Source organism: Anolis carolinensis, chromosome 1 (genome assembly GCF_035594765.1).
Source record: "Anolis carolinensis isolate JA03-04 chromosome 1, rAnoCar3.1.pri, whole genome shotgun sequence".
Lineage (NCBI taxonomy): Eukaryota > Metazoa > Chordata > Lepidosauria > Squamata > Dactyloidae > Anolis > Anolis carolinensis.
This window is the reverse complement of record NC_085841.1, coordinates 185853534-185870695: the sequence shown is the minus strand read 5'-3', so window position 1 is coordinate 185870695 and position 17162 is coordinate 185853534. Positions and strand designations below refer to the sequence as shown.

Below are 17162 nucleotides of genomic sequence, written 5' to 3'. Positions count from 1 at the left end.
TCTTGTCGTCTGAACTGGTTTCAATATGAGGAGCACTGGGCCACCAGCAAAAGTGACAAAAATGCCTCAGAAAATAGATTTTTTTAAGAATCAAGGGTCTACTGACAATTTAAAAGCTGAAGTATTATAACATGAGGGGGTTTTAAATTGTGGGCCAACTTGTTTGATTCCTTTAGAATCAAAGGGTGATTGAGAACTTGTTTTACTTACAAACACACCTTGAAAATCCCCAGGTCACCATGATCAATCAGCACGTTGGTGGGGGGATTGTGTGCTTCTGTAATCCAACTTTTACTGTCTCTATGTGTATACACATGCATGAACTCTTCATTTCCCTCCCCTTTCCTCTCTTTCACACACACACACACACACACACACACACACACACCTGAGTTGTTCAATTTTCCCATGTGTTATTGGGCCTTTCCCAAGAACTTGATCCATCTCCTTGTAAAGCTTTTGCTGAACCTCTGGTGACGTAGTCAAGAAGTAGACAGCCCAGGTGCACACTGAAAAATTTAAGACGTAGTTTAGAGAAAACAAAATAATTAATACGTTTGGTCAGCAACTTCTTTCTAGCTCCTGTACTCTAGCTTAATTAAAAATAATATCAAAGTAGCTGCACAGATCATATGACGCAAAAAGAGGAAACAGCTGTTTGGTGGGTTTCAAGGAAATGAGAATCTACATTTGCAAAAGCCAAGAGAAGATTTTACAATTCTCAACTCTCTTTTGAAGTAATGCTGCCACATTGCAATTATACAATGCTTTCTCCTACTAAGTGCTCAGTGTGTTTCGCATATGTTATTACCGCAGCCACATTGTAAAGTAAGCTGCTATTATCATTGCTGTGTTAGAGAGAAGGCTTGAAAGGCCAAGGCTTGGTTAAAACTAGATTTAAATGGGAGCGGTCTCACCGCAGTGCCAGGCCCGTTTATAAAGGAGGGAGATTCCCAACAGAAAACAGACACAAAGACACACACACCATCCACACATAGTTTCTTGGATCTTGTATTGGGAGAAAGGCAGCATAGTAAACAAATAAACATCTTATACACCTCCCATCCCACTTGTTTCACAAATACGCAAGCATACATCCCATTCACAGACCCACATTCCCCCAAACGCAGCCATTTGTTCAATCATCTTTTTTCTTTCCCCCAGCTGCCCTTCTCCCTTCACAATTGGACTGCAAAAACAAAATTCTCATTGGCACCAAAAGGATCTCTTCCACCTCTCTCCTCCCATATGTTTCTACCAAATGCAGAAACAGATGGGAGGAAATGTCTCAATTGCTACTCCCTAAAATCACGTCCTTTAACGCACAGCAATTAGGTTTTGAATTAATGCAAACCGGGCCATTTCTGCTCCTAAAATGGATGGGAGAGCTCTGGTGTTCTCTCATAATGTAAACAAGAATATCTTGTCTAAAATCCTCCCTTACATTCTAGTCACTTTAGGATCATGAAGATATAAAGTGTTGACTGAAACGACTGACCCATAAACAGAAGGTACTTTCATTCATGGAATGAGAGCTACAGTTATGGAAAAGATTCTTCCCATGAGCACAACTTCCCTGCAGAAACATCAAGCCTAATGAACACCTTTTTTTGGCTAAATTACCTTGCCAAAATTCAAGTGCACTTTTAGTTTAGCATAATATATGGCAGTCTTAGTGCTAAGCCAAAGCCAAAGGTGAAGCTGCTTCAGGAGCTGGACCTGGAGCTCCTATTTGAAGGATGTCATCTGTAATTTAATTGTCTTGGCTCAATGCTATGCAATTCTGAGATTTGTAGTCTGAGGAGCATTCTTTGACAGAGAAAGGTCAAGGCCTTGTAAAACTACAGCCCCCATGATTTCATAGCATTGAATCAAGGCAATTAAAGTGGATTCATTCTACAACATAGATGTACCCCAAGGTTTACCTTTCCATTGCTGGAAGCTTCCGTGTTCTAACAGTTTTGTTTTTAAAGAAGGAATTATAAGCAGGCAGCAACTATAATGCATACCTTTTTTGGCAAAATTACAAAGAGTGCACTATTTGGCATTGTGCATTACATTAGGCAGCAATTACTTTTTAAGGTTTTGAAAATTGATGTGCGTATTAGATTTATTGACACATTAACACTAGAGTAAATACGGTATTAGCCATTTCCCTAAGCTTTCCTGAATGGACACTGGTAGTTTCTGTCAATGGCTTCTTGTCTCTTCCTGACGTCGTGAAGATTTCTCATGAATGGTTCATTTGATTTTAATTGTTGTCGTGTGCGTTCATGTTGTTTCCTACTTAGGATGTCCCCAGAGTGAACCTATCATAGGACTTTCTTGGCAAGATGCGTTCAGGGAATGATTGCTCTTGCATCCATCTGAAGCTAAAGAAACAGGACTTGCCCAAGGTCACCTAAGTGGGTTTCCATGACTAAGCAGGGATTCATACCCTACACAAGATATCATAACCCTCAGAGTCACAGGTCTCAGCAAACAACAATAGTATTTTGCCTCTGGCTATAGAAAAATTGCTAAACATTCCTCTAATGCCATCTCCTCGGCCTAAATGGCTGGGGCAGGATCTACAATCTTAGCAATTTCATCTGAACAAATGTAGTAATAATAATAAACTTTATTTATATTCCACCCCTCTCCCCAAAGGAACTCGGGCCGGCTCACAACACAAAACCAATATACATAGTATCAAACAAAAACAGTAAATCAAAAAATGCAACACAATAAATTAAGAATAAAACAATAAACATAGTTAAACATAATTGAACACAATTAAAGCAGCTCATGGCCGCTAGTCCCATCAGTATAAATATCAACAGTTTAAAACATATGCAAACCATTTAAAAAGCATCAGGTATCCTATTCTCACTGATAGAAACAGCAGAATCTGGATTACACTTCCAAAAATGTTCAGGTGTTAGCAATTGTAGGAGCTGAGGAGATGTAAACAGTTTCTCCAAATTGTCAGTATTTGTGTACAGGTATGCAGCTTTAAAAAAAAAACAACAGAAAGAAGACCACAGCAAAGGTAATTGCTATTGGAGACTTTTTTCTTCTATCTGATGTCTTGTAGCCAGAAATGTCCCATGCAGTTTTTTCAAATAACTATAACACAGTGAAACAAAAGTGATGGGCTCCAGCCTTTACCTGGGGCTCACTTTTACAGGACCATGACACCACTCTGAATGCCAGGGCAACATCCTATATACATCTGTAGAGCAATCTCCTCTGGTGCCTCTGACCAAAGTATAATTCCTAAGATTTCATATGACACATCTGAAGCTTGTCTAATGTGAAAAGGGCCCAGTTTCACCCAGTTCAGGAGAAATCAAAATTTCTTATTCATTTTTTATTTGTTCATAGGCCAACTTTCTCCCAAAATGCGACCCAAGACATTTCACAGACACAATTAGTTAAAACCACACAAAAGTTACAGTTGTTTACAAAAGTTGAAGCGTTAAAAAATAGAGCATGCACACCAATTACCAGGTTGAGAGTAATTACATATTACAAACATGCTTGAACAGAAATCTCTTTGCCTGTTGGTGAAAGGAAAACAGAGATTTCTGCCTCTACACTTCTCATAGCGAGCAAAAATAAAAGTGTAAATCCTGGCCAATATGTTCAATAGACTCAAACTTTCGCTGTAGTCAGGTAAGTGTTTTAAATCCCAGTTTATGTGGATCCAGATTCTAGGATCGCACAAATGCAAAATATCTATTATTACACTATATAACAAAATTTGAAAAATAATTATGTTCCTGGTTTGAAAGTGTTATTTCCTGTTTGATTGTGTGGTATTTACTTTGAAAGTAGCTGTTCTACTCCAGAAACTTCGTTTTTGTGGCTGCCACAAACTATGTTGAACTGGTTGAGATATTCACTGAAAAACCAGAGTAAAATGTGCTTCAGGATGTCCCACAAAAACCAAGGTTTTTTGCAGTTTAATAAACTTGTTTCCATGATTTTATGATAGAACCGATTAGGAAATGACATTTATAACCCAGGAACAAAAATTGTGTTACATAGTGTTATAATGTGAACATGCAAAACCCAAGTTCAACTAAACTATTATGAGATGAGCTTTCCCAGACACTGGTCTATGTCCGCCCTTTACAGCCTATTTTATATACCTACATTTTGCTGTGATTATGGAGCCTGCCAGGGAGAATATCATTGTGTCCTCCAAAACCTAGGAAACAAAAATTTAGTGCAGAGAGAAAGAATTGGCAATTGCTTTACAATCCCACCAAAGATCTTGACTAAGAGAAAGCAGGAAGGAAATAGCAAGTGACAGCTCACTGCTAAATCTGATTACAATATGTTGTTAGGATATTTAAGATATTCCTGATATCTAAAAGTGCAAAAGCAGGATTACAAGCAGAACATTTAGAAAAACAAAATTAATGATAATATATGACTTACATAATTTTAAATGAAGAAAATATTCAAATAGACAAAGATCTTCTATACTGTGGTTCATTCATACTTCAAAATCAGAATTATAATCATGAAATCTAAAGTAATTTGGAAAGGCAGTAAAGAACCAAAACAACTTTCTCAGATTTCAATAATATGGGATAAAAGATATGGGTACTATGAACATATTCTTCAAATGTCCAGGCAAATCTTGGATAAGACTTTATGTAAATGCAAATTGAAAACCCCTTATCTGGAAATCTGAATTCCTCTAAAATCCAAATTTGTCAAGCTGGATGGCTGAAATAGTGACATCTTTGTTTTCAGACTGTTCAGTGCACACAAACTTTGTTCCATGCACAAAAATATTAAAATATTTCATAAAACTACTTTTAGGTTTTGTGTATAGGTGTATAGGAAACATAAAAGAATTTCATGTTTAGACTTGGGTCCCATCTCCATGGTATCTCAGTATGTATGTATATGCAAACACAGGTATTCCAAAATTTGAAATTCAAGTACAGGGGAACCCCGACTTACGAGCGTCCAAAGTTGCGAGCTTTTCGAATTATGAGCCATCGCTTGTAGAATTTTTTGATTCAACATGCAAGCCTGATCTGAGTTATGAGTCCCTTCCAAGATGGTGCCCATGCCAAGAGACTGAGGCGGAGAGAGAACAGCCAGAGTGTTAACCGCTCCATCGGCCCACCATGGCATTCTGCTGTCACTTGGGCCCAAAGCAGACTACACAAGGCTGGTGAGAGAGCTTAAGGGAAGCCTCCGTAGTGGTGAGAAGAACCAGAGACAGCCCGAAAGGCAGGCCAAGCTTGTAGAGAGGGAGGGAGGAAAAAAGGAGAGTGGGAGTAAGGGAAGGACCTTGGCATGGGCATCTTGAGGCCTCCTTTCTCTCCGTCTCTGCCTCTGAAGGGTGGACAGTGGTAGGGAGGCAGAGAGGGAGCTGCTAAAGGAGAAAGGGAGAAAGGAAGGGCTGGCTGACGTCCCTGAATCCTGAAGGACCTTGGCAAATGGGTGTAATTTGTTCTCTGACCGAGCTCTGGAATGGATTAACAGCATTTCAATACAGAAACTTGCTTTGACATACAAGCAAACTGAGTTATGAGATTGGTCACAGAATGAATTAAACTCGTATGTCAAGGTATCACTGTCTTTCAGATAAGGGATACTCAACTTGTATGAAATGGTACACAAGAAAAGACAGATCCTTGAAGGACCAATGGTCTATGCTGTGAAGAGGATCATATAGCACCACCTTCTGAACTTGTCCTTCAAGGAATAAATAAAGCCACTGCATAACAATGAATCCAAGGACCCTTCCAAAGAGATGGTTGATGCTTTCAAAGCTGTTGAAGGATTCAACCAGATTCAACCAGATTCCCCCACTCAAACCATTTCCACTAAAGAGAACCACCTTCCACATGACACTACAGTTTGGTAGTATCTCAACTTTTGTACAGGTTTCTTTCCCCTTTTAAAAAGCTGAAATGCCTCCCCAGATATCCAGTTGTTGGCAGTCAAAAATTTAAACTAAAATATGGTGGTGTTTTTGGTTCTATCCTTTCTGTCTTTGGCCCCAGCCACTATCTGGAAAGAAGCCCTCAGAACGTATCTGAAACTGAATGTGTTCCTTTTGGTCTTAAGGCGGTTTTTCCCATCACTTGGGATAAAGTATAGATCAGGGTCGTAAGTTACAGATCCTCTTTTTGTTTTTCTATGTGCGTGGAGAGAAATTCTTCCTCAGGGCTAGAAACAGGGAAATAAACATATTACAAGGAAAAAGATTTGATCAAGCAAAACATGATGCAGGTGATTCAGTTCAGCTAATCCACCAAGATGCAATTAGCAGCAAATCTAGCGGGAATGACATTAGCAGTTAATTACATAACAGATGCAGATACCTGCTTGTCACTTAGGTTTCCCTGCAGTAGCGAATCTATAAAGATGTACCCATTCAAGTTCTTTCCCTGTCGCTCTTTTATCACTTTTTTCAAGACCGATTCCATGTCCATCAGGGCTTGAAAAAGAGGAAAGAGTGGGTTATTATTCAACAAGAAGGTGGACTTCAGTGCCCCATACAAGGCCTCTCTTACGTGGAGATTGTTGATAGATGGAAAGGTACATTAAAACAGCAACACATAGACCTTTCAACACATCCCTATTTAAAGATTGGGAAATTGAAAACAAAACAAAAAACTCACTATAGCTCCCTTTATCACTCAGCTAGTATGGCTACTGGCTGCATGACTGGAGGAATCTGGGTGCCTCGTTTCAAGGACTCAATCAAATTGTTGGTCCAAAGTAAACTAAACCACTGAATTAACTGGAACTTTTGTGCACCAATTCCATTGGACCATTCTAGTCAAGACTAACAAGTAGATTTGACCCTCTAAAAAAACTTTTCTAAGCTCTGGATCTAGCAAGAAAACATCACATAAATCCCCACTTGACCAAAGACCCCTGATGAATGACTTTGAGCAATTCACAGTCTCTCAGCCTCAGAAGGAGGCAATGGCATACCTCCTTTGAGGAAATCTCGTCAAGAAAACTACACATCAACTTGAAAGTACACAACAACAACAAAACTCAATTTGGGAATGGGCTGTTTATTGCATCCTGAAGATATTCCTAACCTGGCATTTCAAGGATCCTTTGAAAAGTCTCTCATATGCTTTCAACTTCTAGAAATCATCAACAGATTAATACGGCCAGAGCCAATTCAAACAGAACCAAAGCCCTTCCACACAGCCATATAACCCAGAATATTAAGGCAGAAAGTCCCACAATATCTGCTTTGAACTGGGTTATCTGAGTCCACACTGCCATATATCCCAGTTCAAAGCAGAAAATGTGGGATTTTATTCAGCTGTGTGGAAGGGGCCCCAGTTTCAAACTACCTTAAAACGCATAGAACAAAAATGGGGATCATATAGTCCTCCAGATGTTGCGATTGATTGCCACTACCAGCTTTCTTCATTATAACATCTGTAGAACTGCATAATTCCCACTTGTTCCAACCCAAACTAAGAAACTCTTTTTAATCTCTGTCTAGAAATATGGGAATATCTCTCACATGCCAACCTCTCCCCAGCTTTATGTGAGTCTCATGCCCCTTCTTCACTGCCATATAATCCATATTATCAAAGAAGATAATCCACATTAGCTGCTTTGAATTGGATTATATTAGTCTACACTGCCATATAATCCAGTTCAAAGCATATGATCCAGTTCAAAGCAGATAATCTGGATTTTATATGGCAGTGTAGAAGGAGTCTAAGGTTGCATCCAAGGTAATGAAGATCTTGGCAAGAAAAGATTCATTAATACAAGACAGTGAATGGGTGGGTAAAATGAAAGGAGGTATATTGAATTACAGCACACCTCTGGCAACACGATGCATAATTTGACAAAGTACTGGGTTGGAGAATGGCTGCAAGGCAGGTGGAAGTATTTAAGCAAACACGCTTTATCTTATCCAATTTGCCAGAGGCACTACTACTCAACAGCACAGGGGTAGCACTCCAATCCCTTAAGCACTTTTAGCTCTAGTTAGAAAGTATTTGATTTCCCAGTTATTGAGCTCGCATTTTAAAACACTTCCTGTCAGGGTAAGAATAAGCATCTTTTTCTTTTTCATGAAAACAAAGTATATAGACTAGAGGCAAAACTCAGGACAACCTGTGCTGGAAAATAAGGTAATGCAATGTTTAGGACAACCATTTAGATCTCCCTCTGAAAATAGGCAGAGGTGGTTTCCCACTAAAAGAAGAGATGTATTATATTCTGGGTTCGATCACCTTATTGGAGATCCCTTCTATGCTGCCATATAATCCAGATAATCAAATCAGATAATCCACATTATCTGCTTTTGAATTGGATTATATGAGGCCCCTTCCACGCAGCTGTATAAAATCCCACATTATCTGCTTTGAACTGAGTTATATGGCAGTGTGGACAGATAACCCAATTCAAAGCAGATATTGTTGCTTATCTGCCTTGATATTCTGGGTTATACGGCTGTGTAGAAGAGCCCTGAGTTTACACTGCCATATAATCCAGTTCAAAGCAGATAATCTAGATTTTATATGGCAGTGTAAACGAGGTCTCAATGGACATGGACAAAAAAGTATAAGCACAACTCACCATCTTCATATATCTTTTTTCTGGTCACACTTTTGTCAAGTGACCCATCCAAGAAGCCCTTTCCAATTTCAGCCCAGATCTGCAAAGAAAGGCAAACAAATCACGCTGACCATCCCATTAAATCAAGTCTTGTTTTATATTAATCTTCTTCGAACTTTAAAATTAGGAGTGAGGCTCTATATAGAAAGGATACCAAACTGGAAAATGACCTTTGTGGACTGAATTAATGGCATTGACAAAGTTTATTTCCTTTACTGGATTTCAATGACCGAGACCTCTGCTGTGTGACATGGAATTCAAGACAACAGCTCCATAACCGTACCGCATCGTGGTTCTTTCGGAATCGGATCACTTCCTGATCATCCTCAAACCGGCTACCCATGGCAGTCTGTGTCACGGCCTTCATTGAAAACCCAAGCATGTGCTGGCACAAGGGCACATGCTGCGATTCTGGAAAAGACAGCCATTTTGCTAGCAACTCCTCCGATAGCTGGAAAAAAATGGAAGGGAAACTGTATTAATCCCAACCATTTTCTCTGAAAGAGCAAATGGAATAAAACCAGCTAGACAAAATGTATCGCAAGCTAATTTGCAGTCCCCCAAAAGTCCCTATGCCTTCCCACAATGGGAAAGTCGCCTTTTTTGATGCAAAGCAACTAAGGCCCCTATCTACAATGCCATATAAAATCCAGATTGCTTTGAACTGGATTATATAGAAGTGTAGACTCATATATCCAGTTCAAAGCAGATAATGTGGATATATGGCAGTGTAGAAGGGGCCTAGAAGAGTACCAGGTGTCTTCTCTCTACAACCTTTTTAGCCTTCTTATTTATGTGTTTGTGTTTCAAAATAAGAACCAATCAGAGTCTTGAAAAAAGCCTATATAGATTTTAAGAAAGTAACAGTGAGGAAAAATGTCTTAGAAAGTGTCAAAATTATATTGGTCATTTGAGGGCAAAAAAAATCCCTCTGGTTTTGGATAGACAAGCACCAGTGATGTAGCCCTCCCGGGTCTCACAGCAGTCCTACTGCTATTATTTATTTATTTATTTATTTATTTACATGTATGTACATAACAACACAGCACACATGCACCTTAGGTTCAATAACAGTAATAATAATAATAATAATTATTATTATTATTACTGTTTATGCATATCCTGCTTTTTCTCACCACACTGAGACTCAAAGCGGCTTATATCAAAAGCATATCAATACTTTAAAATGTGTGGCTTCTTAATCCCTGATGAATGGGAGAGTTGTCAGGTATAAATGGCTATAAGTCAGAACCGATTCCAAATGATGAAGGATTGGACAAAATGCGTCCACAATGTTATTCCTAAGTTAAGGACATAGCATGCAGCTTCAACGTTATTTATATCTCAGTACACTAACTACCTCCTTTTTACAGATACCATAGGAGGCCTTTCCCAGAACACATCTTCATATAAGAGCTGGGAAAAGGGCCAAAATCCTACTGAGGCATTTTGCCAAACTAACGATGAGTTATTCCAGTGATTGCACTTTTGACGAGTTTGCATATGGAGGAATGTAGTGCCAATTTATGGAAGTAATGCAACAATTAAAAGTGGGTTGGCTCAGAGTTGAACAGGACCTGGGGCTCGGGTCGAACTTCCAGAACCTTCCCCTTCAACAGAGTCAGCAGCTGAAGTTTACCCCCATCCTATACAGCAAAACAGAGTCTTCAGATGGAGCCATTATTAACCTTTTGGATGGCAGGGAAATTACTCTGCAGCGATTTGGTTACTCCGTTTTCATACAGCTTCTTCCTCAAGCAGTTCTCGCCCACATCTCCACCTAGACCAGACTGGTATCTTAACAAAGATTTCAGCATTGTTTCAAAGGGGTCGGCTGGAAAAAAAGAAAGACACAGTATCTAAAGTGAAATCCTTACATACAACACTGAACACTTCCTTAAGACATTTAGCAAGTTCTGGACACTGTGTGGGTGAGGAATCCTGTATTATTCCTTCATTTAAAAGCATCTTTCCTTCTAGGTCATCTGGAAATCCTTCAGCCAATTCGGCTTGTTTGGAAAGCTTTAACGGCAAGGGTTCAGCCGCCATGTTTTTTTCACCTTAAATGGCCCATGTGGCTGCTGGGTGAGGCTTCTTCTCTTCTCTTTGGGAATATGCAGGGCATGCTTCCTTAACCCCGTTGCTGAAACCCAGACTCCCTTGAAAGGAAGAAAGGAAAGGGTCCCAGGAACGGAAAGGGGAGCCTTGTCAGTTCCCCATTGCTGCCAATTGGCTGGATCCTTCTGGATCTTTTGGTTGCCTAGCTAAAAACAGATATTTCCATTAGCCAATTTTTGGGATGCTCCCAAAAACAGATCTGGGTGGGTGCCCAACAAAATTCAGATACCAAAAACGGATCGCCCTCCAGCCGAATTGCACAAGCCTAATGATTTTATCAAGAGCCTCACACACTTATAGCTTGTCCCTTTGCTTTGCAGAAGAAAGGCAAAGGAATGGGGTGTATTCTCAAATACGTTAGGATGAGAGGTAGGACAAGCTATGCTCAAGCTTATATAACCAGCTTCATGGAAAAGTGAAGATGTGAGCCTGAGACTCCACAATCCTAGTCCAATACTACAACTACCATATCATGGCATGTTGAATTAGGGATTCAGATTCTACTGAACATTAGGAAGACCTTCCTAACTATAAAAGCTGCTCAACAGTGGAACTCACTGCCTCGGAGTGTGGTGGGAGTTCCTTCCGTAGAAGCTTTTAAACAGAGCTGGGTAGTCATCTGTCAGGGTATATTGATAGTGCTTTTCCTGCATGGCAGGGAGTTGGACTAGATGGCCCATGTGGGCTCTTCCAACTTTATGATTCTATGATTCCATGATCCAGCTCTCCTGTAAGACTGGACTGCCAGAGAAGTTCTAAGCCTGTCCCGCTATCTCAACCACTGTGACATCCAGTCCATAACCCACATCAACCAGATCGCTAAAGCACTCTTCTTCAGAGTATAGTTTTCACTAATGCTGGACTAATCAGAAGACTGAAAAACACTCCTCAACCATTATGAGAACTGCAACAAGACCCATTTGTTATGCAGGTCACTTTGTTGGCTCTCAATATCCTCTGCTCAGCACTGTCAGATGATCCATACTCCGCACCATCTGCTGCTCAATTCAATTAGCCACAGTGCAGCTGGCTTATAAATCCTCCCGCTTCACTTCTACAGAGAACATTGGTGCACAGCCCTTAATTTAAGGCATTTTTTTTCTCTGTTAAAGGCAGCATTTCCTTGGGCCAATCTGTGGTATAGTGGATCCTGACAATTCCTCTGGCCACACACTGAAGGGCAGTCCAAAAATGGTCTGTTGATACATTAGTGGTTCTAACCCTTTTTCATTGCCACCAGTGGATTTTTTTTTGCAAACGAGTCTTAATTGGTTATTCAAAACCAAGCTAATTTGGAAAAAACCTTTTCAATTATAACACGAATCACTTTGAACAATATGGTGTTACTGGGGAAATCATAGGGACATTCTTAGGGATACCAAGATGCTTCTTTATAATGTTATTGTCTTCCCAACCCTATTATATGCCTGCAAAACGTGGACCGCCTACAAATATTACTCTCAACTTCTGAAATGATTCCATTAGCATTGCTTCCAAAAAAAATCCTGAACATCTTTTGGGAAGACAGGCGGACAAATGTCTGCGTTCTGGAAGAAGCAAAGACCACCAGCACTGAAACAAGGATCCTCCGCCATCGACTTAGTTGGACTGGCCACATTGTCCGAATGCCAGATCCCTGTCTGCCAAAGCAGCTACTCTACTCTAAAGTCAAGAACAGAAAATGGAATGTCACTGGACAGGAAAAGAGATTTAAGGATGGGCTTAAAGTTAACCTTAAAAATGAGAACTGGGAAGCCCTGCCCCTTGAGCATTCTAATTAGAGGTCAGCTGTTACCAACAGTGCTGTGGAATTTGAAGAGGCATGAATGGAGGGCGAAAGGGAGAAACGCATCAAGAGGAAGGCGTGTCAAGCCAATCTTGACTGGGACCGCTTTCCATCTAGAAACTGATGTCCTCACTGCGGAAGAACATGTGAGTCAATAATAGAACTCCAGTCACCTACGGAATGAGCACCAAGACCCTCCATTTGGAAGGCGATCATACTTGGCCACAAGTCATAGCCTATGATGATGACTGGGGAAATCATTCGCCCCTCCACACAATTGCTGTGAAAGTTGCAGGCTAAGCTCAGAGGTGACAGAAAATTCTGCCCATTAAAATGTCCTGATGCACTCATGTGTATCATGAGCTGAGTGCCTTCAAGTATCCACTCCTCCTTCCTTCTCTGCTATTACGCTTTTCTACATTACGGTACAAGATGCCACATGATCTGTAACTCATTAATTTTTTTTCTCCTAGTACTCTTGTCAGGGATATTAATTGGTCATGCTAGCTTGAAATGTGAGCTTTGCAGACCACATACTGCACCTGGCATCAACACTATGCCATCTCCAGGCTAAAATAATGCACAAACCCCAGGTAAGTTCAAAGCTCAGTAGCAGGGAGTCAATCCCACTGAACAGAGAAATTATTTAAGAGTAGGAATGCCTGGGATTGCACAGAAGGTTGCCTTGCTTCAACTACTGCTGCATCTAACTCATGGTTCAGACTCAGCTCCCCAGGGTCTCAGAGCATATGTATTCGTATTGAACAACAGTTTTATTCTGCTCACTTATTCATATGTTATAGAGCCATGACTACTCCTGTACAAGCTTAACATCTCTTATCCAAAAATTCTTGGGACCAAAAGTGTTACAAATTTCAGATTTTGGAATACTTGTGTTTGCACATACTGTATATACATACCGAGATACCTTGGAGATGGTACCCAAGTCTAAACATGGAATATATTTATGTTTCATATACACCTTATACACATAGCCTCAATGTAGTTTAATGAAATATGCTTAATAATGTGTATGAAACAACATTTGTGGGCACTGAACAGTCTGAAAACAAAAATGTCACTATCTCAGCCACCCGTGTGTACAAATTTGGATTTTGGATGATTTCTTAATTCAAATAAGGGAGGTTCAACCTGTATCACACTGATTTCAGACTCTTACAAAGGAGGGAAGGAGAATTCCCACCCAACGTGTGAAGATCCCGAAATGCAGCCGAGTTACCTCCCAGCCCAAGCCTTAAACATCATCTGCATAGAGCAAAAGCAAAGGAGTCAGTGAATATGGGAGCCTAGCAAGCAATCAGCAACACAAAGCAAATGAGATAATGCAGAATTTCCCACGGAGCAACTGAGACATCAAAAGTATGGAATCGGTTTTAAGACATTCAAGTCATTGTGACTCCTGAAATGTCCACAATCAAGGGATCACACCTTCCCTGCATTTTTTCTAGGAGATTGTTTTGCTTCAGGACTGATGTTTTTAGGAATGCAAGCGAGACCAAGAAGAAAACCTGTAGGATGTAAGGAAGCTTGCATATCATTCAAAACAATTACCCACAGAGGTATTATTTCCTAGTTTAATTTTTTTAACTGCAGTGGGTATATCCATTCAGCTCTTGTGGGTCCAAATAGTGAATGCCTGTGACTTTTCTTCAGAGCAGAGAAAGAAAAATCTTTGGTAGCTAGAGAAGCATTTTTGTTTGCAGCGTGAGAGGATGGAGGAATTTTTGCATTTTATTCCTTCCACCTGTCATTTGCAGACTACATGAAGCCTTACAAGAAGAATCAAAGAATCATAGAATATTAGAGTTGGGTCATCCAGTCCAACCCCCTGCCAAGAAGCAGGAAATCACTTTCAAAGCACCCCTGACAGATGGCCATCCAGCCTCTGCTTAAAAACCTTCAAAGAAGGAGCCTCCACCACAGTCCGGGGCAGAGAGTTCCACTGTCGAACAGCTGTCACAGTGAGGAAGTTCTTCCTGATGTTCAGGTGGAATCTCCTTTCCTGTAGTTTAAAGCCATTGTTCCACATCCTAGTCTCCAGGGCACCAGAAAACAAGCTTTCTCCCTCCTCCCTATGACTTCCCCTCACATATTTACACATGGCCCTCATCATGTCTCCTCTCAGCCTTCTCTTCTGCAGGCTAAACATGCCCAGCTCTTTAAGCCGCTCCCCAAACCCGGAGGGTCAGAACACTTATGGGGGGGTATTGACATCATCACAGTCAACACACAACCCATTGTTGGGCCAAATATTAACAGACTCTCATCCCACTGCTGTAGAATACTTTCATATGGAAAGTCACACTAATATATTGTCTGTTGTGTGCCTTTAGGTCGTTTCTGACTTATGGCAGACCAATCATGGGTTTTTCTTGGTAAGATTTGTTCAGAGGGGTTTCATCCTTTGCCTTTCTCTGAGATTCAACACTGTAAAATTAATGCAATTTGACACCGCATTAACTGTTATGGTAAATGCTATGGAATCACGGGAGTTACAGTTCTATATGAGCTTTGGCCTTCTTTGCTGAATAGTGCTAATGCCTCCTCAAACTACAAATCCCATGATTCCATAGCATTAAGCCATGGCAGTTAAAGTGATGTCTGTTAGTCTAAATCAGGCATGGGCAAATTTCGGCCCTCCAGGCATTTTGGACTTCAGCTCTCACGATTTCTTACAAAGTCCAAAACACCTGGAGGGCCAAAGTTTGTCCATGCCTGGTGTAGATGCACCCTAAAAGACTTTGATGTGCACAAAATGACTATGACTGAGCAAGGATTCAAACTGTAGCCTCCAGAGCAGGGGTCCTCAAACTTTTTAAGTCGAGGGCCGGTCCACAATCCTTCAGACTGTTGAGGGGCCGGATTATCATTTGAAAAAAAAAATACAAACAAATTCCAATGCACACTGCACATGTCTTATTTGTAGTGCAAAAACAACAACAACAACAACAACGAAAGAACAATACAATATTTAAAAATAAAAATAATTTTAACCAACATACATTTATCAGGATTTCAATGGGAAGTGTGTTCCTGCTTCTGGCCAATGAAATAGTCAAGTTAATTAGGGTTGTTGTTGTTGTTGTTGTGTGCCTTCAAGTCATTTCAGACTTTGGGCAAGCCTAAGTCTAAAATGTATTTATTTATTATTTATTTATTTACTGCATTTATTTACTACATTTGTATCACACCCTTCTCACCCCAAAGGGGATTCAGAGTGGCTTACAAATTATATGTACATACAATGTATTATATTATTAGCATAGCACAATATTAGCATTATATATTACTTTATTGAACTATACCACTATACTGTAATATTATTAGTAATATTATATGTAATATAGAATATATAATTAATATTATTATATGGTATTATTATTAGTGTTATATTGTATTACATTATAATATTATTATCAATATTATATGTATATACAATATATTATATTATAAAACTGAGGGTGGGGGCCTGGTAAATGACCTCGGAGGGCCGCATCCGGCCCCCGGGCCTTAGTTTGGGGACCCCTGCTCCAGAGTCAACATCCAATGGTGAAACCTCTAAAGCACACTGGCCTACATTTAGCTTCTTTGTGCATGTAGTTCGCAATAGGATATACCTATTCAACCGGTCCTATTTCAGTTCGGCCCTGGGTTGTTCTTCTTATCATCACGTATTTATAGTGCTTTCAGCGTACAACAATAGAGACAGACAGTCCTGACAAAATCGTACAATGTGTCAATCCTTTGAAAAAGAAGTAACAGAGGAAGGAATCAGCAAGGCACATATATAACCAGCTCAATGCAGTTATAAAGAAAAGCTATTCAAAAACTAATATAAAAACTGATGTAATGCATTATAAAAAAGGCTAATCAATACGTATAACCACAATATACAAGACTACTGTATAAGACTAAATGAAACGAAATTCCAAAAGCTTTGGAAAACAAGAAGGCTTTTAATTGAGGTTAAAAAATCAATGGGAGGAACAGTCAACAAATACAGGCATTGTTAACAAAGCCTCTGACAAATATGTTCCTTTTTACAGCAGCCCATAACCTCTTGTTTTCTGATACTTTGGAGACTAGGACACGAAGCAATGGCTACAGACTACAGGAAAGGTGATTCCACCTGAACATTAAGAACAACTTCCTCACAGTGAGAGTTGTTCGGCAGTGGAACTCTCTGCCCCGGACTGTGGTGGAGGCTCTTTCTTTGGAGGCTTTTAAGCAGAGGTTGGATGGCAATCTGTCGGGGGTGCTTTGAATGTGATTTTCCTGCTTCTTGGCAGGGGGTTGGACGGATGGCCCACGAGGCCTCTTCCAACTTTCTGATTCCATGATTCGTCCTTTGTATAGGTGAAATCCTGGGTGTTGAAGTTTTATAAGGTCTTTAGCCTTCTCTGCCAGAGTGGTGGTGCTTCCCCAAACTACAAATCCCAGGATGCCATAGCAGGGAGCCATGGCAGTTAAAGTGGTGTCAAACGGCATTAATTCTACAGTGTAGACCCACCCACAGAATCCATAGAACAAAAGTCCTGAGCATATAAACAAAGTGAAATGAGGGCTAAAAGATAGGGAAGACCTAAATCACACAGGGTTTGAACAGTTATAATTACAA

General features: G+C 40.1%; 1 protein-coding gene across 2 annotated transcripts in view; it reads right to left on the bottom strand.

The window, feature by feature from the left end:
* LOC100567010 (cytochrome P450 20A1) overlaps window positions 1–17162 on the bottom strand; it is a 43401-nt gene that overhangs the window by 12045 nt on the left and 14194 nt on the right. For both annotated transcript variants that reach the window (XR_010000681.1, XM_003223540.4), the window contains exons 4-9: window positions 10308–10453; window positions 8903–9070; window positions 8581–8659; window positions 6339–6454; window positions 4141–4195; window positions 389–509 (exon numbers count right to left, since the gene is read on the bottom strand). Coding sequence is in view for 1 of the 2 variants with exons in the window: in XM_003223540.4 (XP_003223588.4) it covers window positions 389–509; window positions 4141–4195; window positions 6339–6454; window positions 8581–8659; window positions 8903–9070; window positions 10308–10453 (685 nt within the window). In the remaining variant the exon portion in view is untranslated. The remainder of the gene's footprint in view (window positions 1–388; window positions 510–4140; window positions 4196–6338; window positions 6455–8580; window positions 8660–8902; window positions 9071–10307; window positions 10454–17162) is intronic.